The following is a 17,106-nucleotide window of genomic DNA, read 5'->3' as shown; positions in this document are numbered from 1 at the left end:
CTGTGCAATAGGTGGTGGGTAGAACCTGGCTCTTCAATTTCAGACTTAACTTTAAGTTTTGTTTAGGATAAAAGTGTAACATCCAATCTGGACACGACTTCTTCCCTTTCCCTCTTTCCCCCTTTCCCCCTTTCCCCTTTTTCCTCTCCTTATAGGTGAATAATTTTCAAGCCCTGAGAAGGCTGAAGGCTTTGCTCTGTTAATGCCTTTAATGCCTATATGAGTTTAGTGCTTGGAAACTGTTTTTCAGAAAGGAAAAAATATATATATCTGTTTAACTTTACAGTAACTATTCAATATTTATTTATTTTCACATATAACATTTACTGAAAGACGGATGCTGGTTATAAGAAAACAGAGTTGGGGGAACATAAGGTGGGGTATGAAGCCCAAAAGCTGACCTTTGCCAAAGGGACACAGCTACACTGCTGGCATGTTTTTCTAGTAAATGTTTCCTCTTCAAAATCAGTTCCAGAAACTTTGTGATTTCAGTATTTCATCTTGTGTACCCAATGATGAAATTGGCTAGAAGCTGAACATAAACAGAAGTGAGAAGCAGGACTGTCATTTCTCAAGTTAATGGAACATGAAAGAAATACTAAATGAAGCATGAGCAGTGAAAATAAGTAAGATTGAAAGCTGTTCTGAAAATCCAAAACAGTTGCCACCACATGTAGCAAAGCAGTGCTTAGAAAGATATATTTTGTGTCCTTTAGATTTGAAATACAAGGTCCTGGTGCAAACAAAGCTTTCACAGGGTAACCTTTTTCCCTTTTTCCCTTGGTGGGCAGCTCTTGGGCTCATTGGTTGGTAGCAGCTGGAGAGCTAATACCAGTGCTTTTAGTCTTAGTGGTGTGCTCCATGCTTCTGAGAAGCTGGTGCCATTGAAGGGTGGTGGTGGATACTTGGTCATTGGAGAGAACCTGGATGCTGTTAATCAACAAGCTGAAGTAAAGGCAAGGTAATGGATGAAGTGTTTAGAAACAGTGAACAGGAAATACTGGACACCAATAGATAGGTAAAAGTTTAAGCTTTGACTATAGGGCTGTATCTTTTGAGATTAAACAAAGCCTCCTCGCACTCTCGAGGATGTTTCAGTGTGTCTATTCTTCAAATGATTTTAATTATGTCAGACAAATGTAGTGTTGGAACATCTTAATTCTGGTTAATGAAGTGAAGTCATTTCTTTGGCATCTGCACTGAAATGTCAGCTTTATTTGATTGTCAGATACTTAAGCACATTAAACCTTTGAAATGTCTTACCATTTAGATGGGAAATCTAAAATAACCCAGACTGCTCTATGCCTGCTATAATGGAGAATGCAATCTATATATAGTACCTGCAATCAGCTTCTCTCAGAGTCTTCATATAGAAATATCTTTGGGTACTTATTAAAGCAGAAGTAATTCCTTATCAGTATTTTTCCAGCTGTTTTCTTCTGAGCATACCTTACACCACAGTGTGTAATCGTTCCTAATTAAAACACAGTAAATGATTAAACTTGAGTCAAGTGTAATAGATTGGGGCACAAAAAGCATTCTTGCAGTCACTCAGATCTGGACCATACTTGTGGATGTTGCTTGGAAACACCAAGATATCTAGAAAGAATATGCTTACTACATACACCAGTTCAACATTTTCCTAATAATAAAACTTCTGATACATATCCCTGATTTTATTTTATATCTGTTGATGCGATTTCCCTTTCTTTAGCTTTTTTTTCTCCTTGACCCCATTAGCTTTTGGAAAAGCTTAACCACTCTGAAGTTTTGCTGCTTTGTAGCTGTGCTTCTGCTGTATGGTGAGAACACAAGATGTGGTTTCTCTAGGCACCCTGTGCTGGGGAAGGGCTTTGGTTAGGGGCAAAATGATTGTTTCTGATCTATAGGAGGAAAGAGGGTGCTGCTCTTAGAATAGGTTATATCAGCAAATCTGAAATACGAGGCAGAGCTAGGCTTATCTGTCTGCATTGCTTTCCTGCCAAAGCTCCATGAGAAAAGAGTGTCTTCTCTTCAGTCCTGGCTGCTGAGCATCCCCAGCTGGAGATTCGCACAGAGAGAGAGGCTTTGGGAGCTGCAGGGGTGTTAATGAGGTTTGGCTGGTGTTCTCAGGTGCTTGGAGCTCTGTCAGTTGATACTTGCATGCTTTTTTTTTTTGTACGCGTTCACTTATTCTTAGCTCTTAAGCTCACTGTGGGCTGTATGGTAAAGTAAAGGAAAGTACTGCAGCAAAACTTTAAGGAGAAAAAGAGAGCTTATAAGGTCCATTATTTCCTCAAAACCTGAAAACCTTGGCTCTTCCTTGTTCAGCATCATTTTTGCTTGTACTTTCATAACATGAACAAAAATAAAAGCCCAAACGTATTTTTTTAATGTTTTTGAAAATAGTTTTGGGCGCTGTTGGTGGTAGAGGCACGTTTTATCTTTTCAAAGGCACTGACATGGGATTAGCAACGTGGTTAAGATGGGATACTTGGTCCGTTCATCTTCTTCCTAAACTCTTAAAGGGAACATGAAGTACTGCAAAAAAACCCCTGCAAAATGAATAACTTTAGAGTATTTAACTTTAACCCTATCATGTTAGCAGTAGAAGCTATTGCTACTGATAAATTCTTGTGCTTTATTACTTTGCTGTGTGAATTTTCAGTTTTAGATTGCTTCTTAACAGAGGAAGTCAATTGTGAAATGATGTTCACAGGAGTTTCTCAGATTATCAAGTTTGCTTTCATGCACAAGAGTGAGACTTCTGCTTTTCTCAGTTTATCAGCACTTGTGGTGTTTCTTAGTTATGCTCCAGTCTCCAATACTTTTACTTCTCATGTCTGCTGATGTTTTAACTTAAGAGCTCCAGGAGAGTCTGACCAACTGAATACACCTCAACTCTTTCATCTTGTAAATGACTCAACAGTTTCAGTGGCCTTATTACATAGCACAGTGTGCAGGTCAGGTAAAATTCATACATGTGCACGTAGGAAAGACCAGAGCTATTTCATTTTCCTATCCCTGATTTTAAGAAGCTGCAGTCCTTGTACAGAAGAGAGGATGATAATAATTCACTCTGGTAAACAGATATGCCTCCAAAAAATATCCTCTTGGAGGGATTGAGCTATGCCAGATGTGGTAGGAGGCAGGACATGCTGCAGGAACTGCCTGCTCACTACAGATGAGCATGTTTTGAAATGGAGCACGTGTGTGTGTCTGTGCATTCAGGGGTAAATAAAGGCTTGGTGTTGGGACTGCCATAAGGACTGCTGTCACGCTTCGTATATACTTAAAATAATTTGATTTTTGACCAAGCTGAGCTGTGTGAAGAATGTAATTCTTAGACAACATACCGATTTTTGTGCTTTTAAAAGTCCTGATGCTAGGTAGAGTGCAAGAGAGATGTAATACTAACATGGCAATTTCTTCCAAAGTTGTTAAAGCTTTCTGAGAAGACTTCTGACAAAGTTTCTCTAACTAGAAGTTACAGTGTGTAATATGTTTGTCTTTTTTTCAGTTTATTGAGAGAACATTCAATTGATGGCACTGGCTGGGCTCCAACTAGAACATTAAAGGTACTATTTACTTTTAGATACATACAGCAAACTAGATAATATTTTAAAATACTTCTACGGACTTGCAAGGAGTCAGATAAATGCAGTTTGCTCTAGGAACAACTGTTGTGTTTTTTGTCTTTCAACAAGCTGGTGGCAGTACTGAAACAATTACTGTGCTAACCAAATATAGAAATGTTGTCTATTTCTAGCGTGGCTGCTTTGAGTGATAACAAGTTTTGTGGGATGATATGATTACAGTGACCCTGAGAAACCACTTTCAGTAAGGGTGGTCTGATTTCTTGGTGGTCTTTTTACCCAGGCAACAAATAGAAGAGCATGCTGTGAGCAGGACTAACAGTAATCCATAACCCTTCCAATTTCCATTGTGTCGACAGTTCTGACAAGCCAGCAGGCTGTCTTAAGAACATTTTTTCCTTGGAAGACTAAAAGGCACAATGCATTTGGGAGAAACGCCATGTGGAACATAGAATTAGACTGTAGTTACTGCTTTGCCTTGAATCGCGTTTCATCCCCAGTGTTGGAATTGCTGAGAAACACATCCACATTTCAGTACTGCATAAGCAGGCTGCTCCTGCCTGTTCTAGTAATTCCAGCAGGGAAATAACTGCCTCTGCCCTGTAAGCTTGCCTCGAAGTCACGTTACTCGAGTCACCACAATGTAAGTAGAATTTGCCCCTTGTGAAGTTGATGGCAGTTTTGCCACCATGATTGCAGAATGGCATCTGAGGTCAGTCCCACAACAGCTGGGCAGTGTTAAAAAATTCAGAGCCATAGTTCCTGGCTGAAAGATACATCCTTTGTGACAGTCTCCCCAAGAGTGCCTCAGTGCAATGAGTGCTCTCGTCCCGATACAGAAAGCACTCCGTTGTCCGTTTGCTGCTCCATGACCTCGCTGTCAGAAGAGTCTTGCAGAGCACTGAGTAAAAATCTCTCCAGCTTTTACTAGGAAACCTGCTAGAATTTGTTCCTAAAGAGCATTAGCTAGGTTGATAGTGGGGTGAGCATGTCAACTGTTTCTTTTCAAAAGCCAGATTTAGAATTTTTGTCTAATACTTGCTTTGCTTTTTCTAACTATGAATGAGATCTGTGTCTTCCTCCTTTTAATCTCTAAAATGTCTTTATGAGCTGTCTGATTTTCTGGAAAGTGGAACCAGCATGTGTTGTTTTATGTTTTTTAAATACTCTTTGCTTATTTTTCATCAGTAAGCATACTTTATCTTCTCTCTTATGTTTCTGTTTGAAAATTAGCTTAAATTGAGACATTAGGTAATTCAATACACTGCTTCTGTTCTTGTTTCTCTATTTCATTCCCAGAGAAAGTTTTTGGACTACAAATGTTTAAGCTTAAGACAATTAGAAAATTCCTATACCAGTGTTACAGCTTGACAAGAATGTGCATACATTCTTATCTCTTCTCCTAGCTTTATTTATGGTATCTTAGGAGGATTAAAATAGTGTTTCATGTTGAGACTGTGGGTAGGAATAATTAGTGACACTGTCTTTAACTTCCTATCCTCAGTAAGGTTAGGAAAATATGTATTACTTTTCTTTTCCGCTCTGTTCTTGCATCAGTTTACTAATTGCATGTGATTAATTTCATAGAGGAAACATCCTAGTTCTCAGTTGCCAGAAGAGTCAAATTAATGAGCTTTATGAAGCAATTTAGGGTGTTTTTACCCTCTGTAAATTAAAATCTAGCATCCCCTCTGGGTTTCATTACTCCCCATGGGCATCGAAGCACCTCAAATTTCATAGCTTAAAACTTGTGAAGTTTGTCTGACTTCAGGTTTTGTTTTCAGAGGGCCCATTTTAAGCATGCAGTTTCAGTCAGCGTTCCCTCACTTGTTCTGCGATGGCTTTGTGTGGTTTTGCAGTGCCACCACAGGAAGTACCTGACTTCCATGTTTTGCCTCTGTAGCTTCACAAAAGTCAAGCAGAAATAGCCATTTAGGGATGCTGGGAAGCTGCAAGCCCCATTTCCAGAACAGTGCTATTAGTTTGATTAGTCTCCAAGTGCTCAGATTACAGACCAATTACAGTCCTCAGATGGAACATACAGAATTGTGCAGGTTTATCTCCAAACAAGTTACTTTTGCATAGACATGAATCGTTCTGAGGTAGGTACGTGTTCACTATAGACCAGAACATTATGTGGAGTGATGTGATTTTGTAGGAAGGAGCAGTGCCCTACTTTGTCAAATACTCTAAAATGCTGCCACAGCTTTTTGTTGGAGAATGCAAGAGACATATTGGATTTTGATGACAAATACTGTCAGGTGTCACCACTGCGGCCATTCTGCATGCATTAATAAAGCCACTTAAATAGATAACAAAAGAAAAACCCAACCTCAAAAGCCACATGCACAAACTAAGCCAGTTTTGCCTTAGGTTGCTGCTGCATGCTATGTCCATCTGTATGATATACTCTTAACCTTTCAGAAGGCTTTGGAAGTTTTAGATTGTCTCATCTTCCATATCCTAGTGGTGGCAGCAGAGCTCTTAAATGAAAAATCCTTCAAAATAAGTTACTGTGACCTTTTTAATACTTACAGTATCAAATTGGGAGCAACGTGAAGAGGCATTCAGATTGCACCTTTTGACTTTCTGACAACAAGCCGAAAAAAACTGTGAAGATTACCTGATAAAATGTGTTCTGGCAGCGTACATAATTCATAAGGGGGGGGAATAAAAGGCTCTCTGAGTTCTGTATCCTGGCATTTTGCTTCACTTGTTGCCATCTCATTCACAACTGAATTCTGTCGGAGTTACCAAGTGTTGAGCATGGTGCTGTCTTCCAGTTCTTCCTGTTATGGGAAGGTTTCCATGGACCACTGGGAACTGCAGCCTGTGTGCTATGAAGGCAGTGACGTGTGTGGTCTTCTTGAATTCCTGTGTTAGATGGAGCAAGTTGAGTTTTAACCCTGAAAAAGGTTATGGGGAATGTTTTAAAAGAATCTCTCTGTATATTTTTTTTTTTATCACCACTGATGCAGTTGTAAATATTTTCTTTATCCATAGAAACACTCCTGAATTCTAAATTCTTAAAAAATAAAAGTAAAAATCTGGAAGCTTGCCTCACAGGCTATGGAGTATACAAAGAGAGATGCAGTGCTTCTAGACTGATATTTCAGTGCAGTCATTCATTATTTTATGAGTTAGCTGCAGGGGCTTGCTTACCGTTCTGTCTCTGTGCTGTGAGGTTTTGCATGGTTTTACTGCATACTTTCCCCTCTAAAACAGAGTATCTATGAAGTTGAGGACTGCAGAAGTTACTTTAGGCTGAGTCTCTCCAAGTAGCTTCCTTTTGTTCAGTTTCTAGGTCTTATAGACAAAGCTGGAGCTTTCCAGGTGGAAATCAAAGAGGTTGTTTTAATTCATTCTGCTCTCAGATTTTCATTTCTCTAAAGGTAGCAGTTTTTAAAAGCTTGTTATGAAATAACAGTGCTATTGCTTTAATACCTTGCTTTTTCCACCATCAGGAGTTTCGATTCTGAACCCAGAATGCTGCAGCAGCTCCTGCTGCTCCTCAGCACACACCTCCTTGTGCCTGGCTCACCACGACCCAGCTGCCTGGTTAAGCCAGGCCTCCCTCGTGCTCATCAGCTTTGTCTGAAATGCTTGTTTTGACTTTGCTGTAAAATTATCTCGGGTGATTGAGCTGAAAAAAAAATCCACGTATTGTGATTGCCTAATTGGTTCTAAAAGTCAAACTGTTTCTTCTGCAATTATCTCCAACAAACTATAACTGGAAATTGGTCAGTGACTGATTTATGAACCATAAAAATAATCAAGGCACTGCTGTGCAACGCTGACTCTGCAGGGCAGAGCATGGTAATGTTAAAAACAGTATTTTAAAATGTCTGATGAATGTCCACAAGGAGAATTTGGGTGGGTTCCCTATTCAGGCGGAGCTACAGCGAGTTTCAGATAACTGGAGGGCTATTTTCTTGTTTACTGCTCAAATTTTTATACTTTTCAGTTCTTACCATGCTTTAAAATGTTGCTTTTGTCATGTTTTATTTCTGTCAGTAGTCAGGAACAGGAGTGGGAATTCTCAAGGTTCCCTTGAACTGTAGCTGTGCAAACAGCTTCTTACAGCAACCTGTAGGAAAATGGTATGTTTTCCAGGAATTCATTTCCAGTATCTTCAGATAGCTGTTTGTGTTACTAAATAATCTAATCTACAAGATATTAAAGGCTTCAAGAATAATTTATAATAACCTGTCATTAATTGAAGTTTATTCATAAGAGGCTTACTTATTTAATTAGCGTTTATGAGTAAATGGGAAAATATCTCCTATTTGTTGTATTAGTTTTGCTTTTGTCCACAGGCAGTAAAGATACTTTGTTTGCAGTCATGCAAATGACAACCTATAATCTTGGAGAAATAAATGAGAGGAACTTCACTTATTATTTGCCTTTACCAGCATTTAAGCACAAAGCTGTGTAGTTCTTAAAAGCCTTGGTGTGAGCACAAAACTTTCATTCGTTGTCTTAATGAAAATGGGTGGTCTGCTGTCAGGATTTTGTGTAATTAGTGTAGAGGAGTATTTTCAGCAGACAATAACTGTCAGTGTCTTCAAGATGAAGGGAAGAAGAGTAAGCCTGTATGTTCTGTGCCATTCTAATTTAATTCTTGCTGCTGATGGTACCTCTTTCACAGCCAGCATTATGATAATGCTGTTTGCTGTAATGGCAGTAGAATCACTCCTGATTTGGGTTCCACTGTTGATTTATTCAAATCCCACCTTGTAATGTGTCTGCCAGCTGTGTGCAAAAATCTCCAAGCACGTGCTTGTAGAGGCTGCATTCCTAGATGCAGTGTGTTTATCCCCCACTCTAGCACAGCCAGTAGCTGATTTCCCTTGCACCGGAACTGCTCTGCGACTTCAATCAGCACACTGAAAGTGGGGACACGGGATTCTGCTCCATAATTTAGTCTGAACCGACCACCACCAGATCCATCAGTGCCACACAGTGCAGACCCCGTGCTGCTTTGCCGAGGACATCTCTGGTTTGCCCTTGCTGTGCAAGACTGAGGTGTTCCTGACAGCTCTGTGGGAATGCTGTGGGGCTGATTAGCACCTGGGGCTGGGCAAGCCTGGCACATGTTCACTGAAAGCCAAATTGCGAGGGAGATTTTGCTCTTGTAGTGCTTTCTGAGCATCTTGGACGATCACAATTGAGGTAGGTAGCTGTAGCTATTGCAAAAAGGCACGACTTGCCACAAGGTGCCTTTCAGTGGATCTTGTCTCCCTCTCTGAAGGAAGTCAGCTAAAGAAAAGAGCAGTGTGAATTGCTGGATTTTCAATACCTTTGCTCCCTAAAGTGCTTAAAATGTCCATTGTTGCCTCACTTGCTTCTTCCTCTTTCTTCTCCAGCTCTAAAAATTGAATAAGCTGCAGACAAAAACTTCACCTTGTATTCGTTAAGTTACGAGGCACTGAATGTGATCTCAGTGTAGATCTGACATTAGTACAGTTTTCCCATAATAATCTTTAGGAAGTTTTTCTGCAAGGGGTGCATTGTATTGTATTTTGATTTTATAAATCTGCTTGTCAGGATTTATTTTCTCTCTGTACGTGCCAAAAACAGTGACAAAACACAACTCTGTGTCCTCTGATAACCTTTGCTTCATAAAGAATTTGCAGCAATTTTCATTCTCTGCATTAAATGGCTGTGGCAAAGCTGAAATCCGTGCTTTAAACACAGTTGCTGTTATCACTGGCATATTTTGTGAGTGATTTCGTGGAACAGCGTAGTACATTGTAAGTCTAATTAAACCATGCTTGTTTTCCCCAAATTGTTGATTTCTGAATATGCAATTTGCATTGACTTTAATCAGTTGAGTAGACTGGTCTCCGGAGGGCGATCGCTCCAGTGTTCGTAATCGCTGTAGCGTAGTTCATTAAGAACTAGTGCAGAGTTCCCCTGGGAACGATTTACAAAGCATTATCTGCTTGCTCCAAGGTAAGGCTGGGGACAAATGTCAAGGAGTCAGGAGCAAAAGTGGGGGATTTCAGTGAAGTGCTCCTGCATGCTTGGCAATTCACAGCTGTCTTCATCTAGGAAAGGAACAAACCATAATTGTTCCTATTTTCTTCTCTCCAGTATATTTGAGCACAGAAGAAATCGTTTTCCAGCCTTCCTTCTGTTGTTTTTTGTTTTTTTTTTGTGTTTGCTAACTGGAGCAGCTCATGCCATTTAAATTACCCAGAGCCCTCTAAGTGAGCTGCTGTTGTTATGTTTGGGTGGGAAGCATGAGCTGGGACTGCAGGCAAGTGAAAATTAACGTGGCCCTTGGGATGGACTGAAGAATACCACCTTATTGTGGGTGAAAGTGGTGTTTTAGCTGACGTAGGAATTTAGCAAGATATTCAGTAGTGTTACATGCAAGGTTATAGAGGAGCAGGACAGGGAGAGGCAATGTTAAACGAGAGGAGGCTCAGGGGTGACATTATCACTCTCTACAACTCTCTGAAGGGAGGTTGTGGCAAGATGGAAGTTGGCCTTTTCTCCCAGGTAACTGTGATAGGACAAGAGGGAAGGGCCCTAAGTTGTGCCAAGCGAAGCTTCAGGTTGGATATTAGGAAACATTCCTTCTCTGAAAGAGTGGAGAGTTACTGTAACAGGCTGCCCTGGGTGGTGGTGGAGTCACCATCCCTGGAGATGCTCAAGAAAAGCGTAGATGTGGCACTGAGGGATGTGGTTTAGTGGGAATGGATTGGGGTTGGACTAGATGATCTTTTCCAACCTTAATGATTCTGTGATTCTGTTCTGTGATTCTTCACTTACCAAAAACACGCTTCTTCCCTAAGCAGTCTTCTTCCAAATACGCAGTTTATAGAATCATAGAAAATATCTCTAAGATCACCTAGTCCAACTTTCAGCCCATCCTCACCATGCCTGCTGACTGTGTCCCTCAGTGCCACATCTACCCTTTTATTGAACTCCTCCAGGGATGCTGAATCCATGAAGAAGTGCCTACTGTCTCTGGAATTAGAGCATGCCGTATTTTTCTAACCTTGTAGACTGGCAGTAAGATTTCTACAGTCAGTTAAAGAGCGGTGATTCGCAGGGAAGAATCCAGAATGGTTGTGGAGGCACACGGAAGGGGCAGAGGAGTTCTGTAAACCCTAAGGAAGATGGACTAGCATGTGTGGTTCTCTAGCCTGCAGTGAAGAGAGAAGGATGCTGTGCTCGGTTAGAACTGAGAGAAGAAGGGGAATGGAGCTGGAAGACCATCTTGGGCAGTTCTGCAGGCAGGAGAGAGCAGCCCCCAGATTTCAGCATACTGTTTGCAGGTGTGCCCCTAAATGGCAGTGCCCAAAGCTTGCCGTGGTGTTGCATTGGACTTAACTACTCAGTTTTTTTAAAACCTCCCATCAGACATCTGCTTGTATGGATGATCGGTGCTTTTTTCATTGATCTGAGCAGATTAAAGTATTTGCACGTAAGAATGGTTTAGCGGCGAGCTTTAATTTAATTAGTCTATTAGATCAGAAATTCTCCTTGAATCTCTGAGGAAGTTGCTTTTGATTGGAAGTTCATTAGCTGCTTTTGTCTGGCTTGTTCCCTGCTTAAATTAGTGTAGTAAATATACTGTGCCTGCTAGGGGAAAACCTTCATTTACGAAATACATGTTGACTCTCTCTTCAAAAGAACTGCTGTGTGGTTGGTTTTTTTGGTGTTTTTTTTTTCCAGACATCCGAAAGAACAGCTAAACACTTGTCTCTGACATGGTTTCAATGGCATCGCTTTTGTAAAGAGCTTGTGAGAACTGCCACTTGTGCATATTTAGTGACTAACTGAATTAGGACCTCCTACAAACACAAGGCTTTGAGAGTCCCTGGGCTGGGGAGAGGCTATTCCAAAAGCCGTACTTAGCGTTTTGCCTCTTTGCTCTTGACCTTTCAGTGTTGCTGCAGGGCAGATTTATAATTCCCTCATTTGGTATGCTGTGAATAAACCTGGGGGAAGGGATTTCAAGCAACTTTTCACTCAAAGGCAGCACAAAAATGCCCGAGAACGAAAAGAGGCAATTGTAAAGTGTTTTTTCTAAGTCTGATCTGCTGAATTTCTTACATTGACATCATCGTCCTGTGAGAAGGAGCATATTTCCTTCGTTATACCTTCTTCCATTTGTACGCTGGATTTAACCATGCACTGCTCTGCTGGGGAGGTTAACCCTTGCTCTTTGATTTGAGTATGATAGTTGAATCTTCCAAATTAACCTAGTAGTGGAGTATTTAAAACCCACCACCCCATAACCACGTTAAGCACGTGGAAGAAAACAGACCAAAAAAGAAAAAAGCATTGTAAAGGAAATGGTCTAGCCCAGATATACTCAATGTGAGCATGCAGTTCCTACGCTCAGTTCTCCTTTTAAAGGTAGTTTTTCCATAGCAGCAAAGTCTGGGGAGTGGGAAATGTGTTAAAGAAGTGAAGCAGCGTAAAGCTATAGATCCTTAACATTTTAAAGGCAATCTGCCCTACCTGGATCATAGAATGGCTTGCATTGGGAGGGACCTCAAATGTCATCTAGTTCCAACCCTCCTGCTGTGTGATGATCATTAAAATTCTCTATATAGAGTTAACTTTCTGCTTTTGGAGTATTCAGACTGGAAGTTCAGTAGCCAATGTTTGTAGCCAAGAATAATGCTTTGTTACATTAAGAGAAAACAGAAGCTTAGCTTTTTTAACGGTTAAATCTGTCAGTATCTATTGTTTGGTAGCTTGCAAATCCTTTCAGATAGTCAGGGGAACATTGAGCATTCAGGCAAGTTGCTCATCTGCATGCAGCAAGCAGCTCTGCTGAAGTCAGTAGAGCAAAGTGATTACTTTTGCAGTACAACAGTGTCAAGTTCCTCAAATATTAAATACTTGCTTCACTGCCTCTCAGCTGTTCCATCCCACTTCCCTGTCTTAATATCCTGGATTTAAATCTGGGCTAGTCTCAAGCTCATTACAAATAGCATTGTCCTCTAGTAGTAGTTTAGCATTATTTTTTATGGAACCGTGCAAGGGTATAAAATGAATCCAGCACGTCATAAAACTTGCATAGGTGGAAACAGGTCAGAAATAATATTAAGATTTTCACACCATTTGTTCAGTAATAACAGTAATCTTTCTACACTTTTTGGTCACTAGGATGACCATAAAAATGCAAAGCAGTCTGAAAAGTTACAGCCTTACAGAGGTTTTTTTCTTATTCTGTTGGGAGTTTTTGGATAGAATTCTCTGCAAAGCCAGCTTGAATTAAATAACAAGTCCAGGATTCCAGAGTCTTAAAACTGTGTTTCAGCAACTGAGAATTAGGAAGCAATTTAGGTAAACTTAAAAATATTGGGTTTATTGAATGACATGCGGAATAATTTGATAAAATTACATTTCTGTCTTGAGTTGCAACACTTGTATGAGGTGCAGTTCATAATGGAGCAGTTGGATTCAATGAGGTAACTCAAATGTGCCCTTTTTTTGTAGTTTGTGCTGCCATTGAAGATGAGAAGTACATTTGAAAGAGTCGATCTCTGCCACACCAGATGATTTCAGAGGTCCTATTATCAGAAGATGCAGAAACTAGAAATGCTCTGATCGTTTCAGCTTTGTGTCATTAAAACCTGCACCGAGCAGGTTGTTCATGCAAGATCAAAGCAGGAGGGATTCGTAGGAGGCTGTTGTCATAATGCTGACATTGTGTCTTTTACTTAGGACATAACTGGATGTCACTTTGAGGGAATGCAGATTTCCCCAAGAGTTTGCAGTAGGGTAGCTTGGTTATGTGATTTCAGAATCCTTTCTCTTGAAAGCCTTCAAACTGGTGGTGGGTGATCCCTTTGAGTCTGCTTCTGTAGGAATTGGATCTCGTTTGTTTACTTAGTTTTTGAGGCTTGTAACTGAGGATATGGGCTCTTATGTCAGTGGTAATGGACTCTCCTTGAGATGCATACCCTCAAAACAGGCTGTGCTTGATGGCACCGAATAAGGGGACTTTTAGAGTCAGTTTACCCTTAATCTTCTTATTTGCAGCAGTTGCAAATCCTCTCTATTCAGTTCTTTTTAAATAGATGCTTATAAGCAAGGATGGTATCTCTCTACACCTAAATCTTGGTGCTGTCGTGACACTGACTTGAATATTTGTCTGTCATTATTTTAATTCTTTTATTTTTAAGAACAGATTGCTAAATTAAGTTGTATACCCATCATTTGAACTAAGCTGTGAGGTCGTCAGGTGGTGGCATGTAAGTTACTGTTCCTTTCCTTGGGCAGAGAAGCATCAGGAATAAGGAAAATCTGAAGTTGTATTTGAATATTCAGTGTTTGGGGTTTGGAAACTTTGACATTTCAGGCATCCGTGAGATGTGGAAGATTTTCCACTATTTTGATTTAAATTAGTAAAGCTTAATCTTGATTTGATTTCCAGTAAGTTAATGAGCTAGTAGAAAAAGAAAGCTCATCAGCTTGTTTGGAACACCTGAAATGCATGCCTAACTGACTCTGCTTTTCCCTTGCAGGATGTTGTCTGGGGATTAAACTCTTTATTTACTGTAAGTAAATGAATCCTTTGCAAATCCACGTTCTTTCTGTCTGCCTTGTGTGGTTTCAGCCTCACTTAATGTTGCCTCTTGAGGTCTTTACCCCTTTGGCCTCAGTAGGTGTTGCACAACTAGAAAATCAGTTTGTACCTCTTTAACTGCAGGATGTGTACAGATGATCTCTAATGATCATGTTTTTGTAGATTGTTTTTCCTTTTGGTTGCAATCTATTATGGGATACTTTGATAATGAGTTACGCTATCTAAGGGACTTGCTGGTCAAATTGAAGGGTAAGAGGGGAAAGTATAGCCAGTGGAATCGGGGATGGGTGCCCTGGGAAGGATATAGGAATGCCCTCCAGATGTGCAGAGATGGGATCAGGAAAGCCAAGGCACAGCTGGAATTTAACTTTGTGAGCAGTATGAAAAACAACAAGAAGATAGGTTGGTCAGAAGAAAAAGGCAAAGGAGAATGTATCCTCTCTGCAAATAAGGAGAACTGGAATGAACAGACATTGAGAAGACTGAGATACTCAATGAGTTTTTTTACCTTGATCTTCACTGCTAGTCAGGCTTCCCAATCCTCTCATGTCCCTGAACCTCTAGGTGGGGTTTTGGGAGGAGCAGAATTCCTCCCGCTGTAGGAGTAGAGGAAGTCCAAGACTGCCTCATGAGGCTGAATGTTTACAAGTCTGGGGCCAGACAGTGTGCATCCTGGGGTTCTGGAGGAACTGGCTGATGTTGTTGTCAAGACATTTTCCAACATATTTGAAAAGTCTTGTCGGGTGAAGTCCCTGGTGACTGGAAAAAGGGAAACATCACTCTTATTCTTAAGAGAGAAAGGAAGACCCAGGGAACTACACAGGTCAGTGAGCCTCACCTCTGTGCCTAGGAAGGTCATGGAGTAGATCCTTCTGGAAGCCATGTTAGACACATGCAAGATGAGGAGGTAGTTTGGGACAGCCAGCACAGCTTCAGTAAGGGCAAGTGGTACCTGACCAATCTGGTGGCCTTCTATGATGGATGATGGCATTGGTGTACCAAGAAAGGGCTACTGATGAGATCTAGCTGGACTCATGCAAGGCTTTGATATCGTCTTTATCTCTAAGTGGGAGAAATGTAGATTTGAAGGCTGTTCTGTTTGGCAGATAAACAACCAGTTGGATTGTTGCAGCCAGAGGGTTGTTGTCAATAGCTTTATGTCCAGGTAAAGAGTGGTGTCTTTGAGGGGTCTGTCTTGGGATTGGTGCTCATTAGCATCTTTATCAGTTATATAGATAGTGAGACTGAGTGTACTCTCAGCTAGTTCATGGACAACACCAAGCTGAGTGGTGCAGTTAACACAATAGAAGGAAGGAATGCCACCCACAGGGACCTGAACCAGCTTGATGTGCTGGTCCATGCGAGCTGAATGATGTTCAACAAGGCCAGGTGCCAGACATGTGTACTGACTAAGAGAAGAGCTCATTGAGAGCAGCCCTGCAGAGAGTGACTTGGGGATCCTGATGGACATGAGTCAGCAGTGTCCACTTGCAGCTCAGAAGACTGACAGTATCCTGGGGTCGCAGAGCAGTGAGTGTGTTCCACGCCATCTCCAGGAGTCACGGTGTGTTCCTAGAACCTCCCATGCAGACTGAGCTTGGGACTGGCTGCAGTCACCTCACTTTCACGGCTGCTAAAGGCTTCATTTGTTTAGATGGCTGTTTTAGTCAACCTATTTACAAGATTGGAGAGCAAAGAGTGATTGTGTTTCAGTTAGTCTCCCACTGCATGTTAAGTAACCAGAGGGAAGTGCCATCCAGTGGAGGTACAAAGATACAAAGAAGTCCCTTACACAACTGCACGTAAAAATAGTCTGGGCAGACGCAGCACTTGATGGTCATGCATCAGAGACTACAGGGATTTGTCGTGTCCTGGAAGAGCCATGCTTTGCAGCTTGCTCTTGGATTTTCCTCCTACACTGCTTCTACAAATCAGGCTTTGTATAGCTGGCTTTGAAAAAGGGAGGAAAGTGTTGTTTCTGGAGGGAAATGTGTTTCTGTGGTCCATGCAGATTCTGATGGGGTTTTCTTGAAGACAGCGAGTGAAAATCAGTCTGAGAGCAGCATAAGCCTTTCACACTGATTGCATGCCTCTGCTCTCAGAGGCCAGCCTTCAGCTGAGGAAAATGGTCCAGTCTGCAAGCCGAAGAGGGTTTTTCTGTGATACAACATTATTTTTGTGATGATTCATGTGTTACCCATAGCTTGCCTTTCTTTGCTCTTAATCCTGGACGCTTTCACCTTTCAGAGTTATTCACTGAAATTAAACTGATGGAATTCAGATTTGTTTTTGACTCTTTCTGCTCCTTGCCCTCTTGAGCCATTATCTCATGTGGTTTTTGTACTCCCTTTCCTTCTGGGTCATGTGTTTCCCATTGCATTAAGCATTCCTGTCTGTTGCTCCAATTTAGAGGGAATTAAATTGTGTTGCTCTTGTAGATGACATTAGGGAAATTCTCCCTGCTTTATCACCAGGCCGTGCACAGTTCTAAACTTAATTATGATTCACAGTAAAATAAACCCTAATTAATGAAAATCATCAACAACTGTGCTTCCTGAAACTCTGAATGTTCCTTCAAAACTTGTTTTAAAACTCTCTCTTTTGAAACAGAAATGCATCACTGCCTGAGGAAGGTGTCATAGGGGCTGTATGTGGCATGCAGTCAGATGAGATCGAGTGTCTTGCTGCTGTTGTCCTTTAACTGATGTTTGATTCAGTTTCAACTGCCCAACTTGTTTGCATTTACCTTTGGCAGGGATCTGTACAGAGGATGTGAGATAGAATCATAGAATGGCCTGGGTTTGAAAAGGACCTCAGTGCTCATCTCCTTCCAACCTCCTGCTATGTGCAGGTCGCCAACCAGCAGACTGGGCTGCCCAGAGCCACATCCAGCCTGGCCTTGAATGCCTGCAGGGATGGGGCATCCACAACCTCCTTGGGCAACCTGTTCCAGTGCCTCACCACCCTCTG

The 17,106-nt window shown here is 41.2% G+C and overlaps 1 protein-coding gene across 5 annotated transcripts in view; it reads left to right on the top strand.

Moving 5' to 3' along the window:
- Positions 1-17,106, top strand: part of UBE2F (ubiquitin conjugating enzyme E2 F (putative)) — a 65,403-nt gene that overhangs the window by 27,468 nt on the left and 20,829 nt on the right. For 3 of the 5 annotated variants that reach the window (XM_031554100.1, XM_031554098.1, XM_019616888.2), the window contains 2 exons: positions 3,500-3,557; positions 14,075-14,107. In XM_031554100.1, the coding sequence (XP_031409960.1) occupies positions 3,500-3,557; positions 14,075-14,107 (91 nt within the window). The remainder of the gene's footprint in view (positions 1-3,499; positions 3,558-14,074; positions 14,108-17,106) is intronic. The other 2 variants (XM_019616889.2, XM_031554099.1) reach the window with 1 other exon arrangement.

This window comes from Meleagris gallopavo, chromosome 7 (assembly GCF_000146605.3).
Source record: "Meleagris gallopavo isolate NT-WF06-2002-E0010 breed Aviagen turkey brand Nicholas breeding stock chromosome 7, Turkey_5.1, whole genome shotgun sequence".
Lineage (NCBI taxonomy): Eukaryota > Metazoa > Chordata > Aves > Galliformes > Phasianidae > Meleagris > Meleagris gallopavo.
The sequence above is the reverse complement of the archived record's forward strand: the minus strand, read 5'-3'. Positions and strand labels throughout refer to the sequence as shown.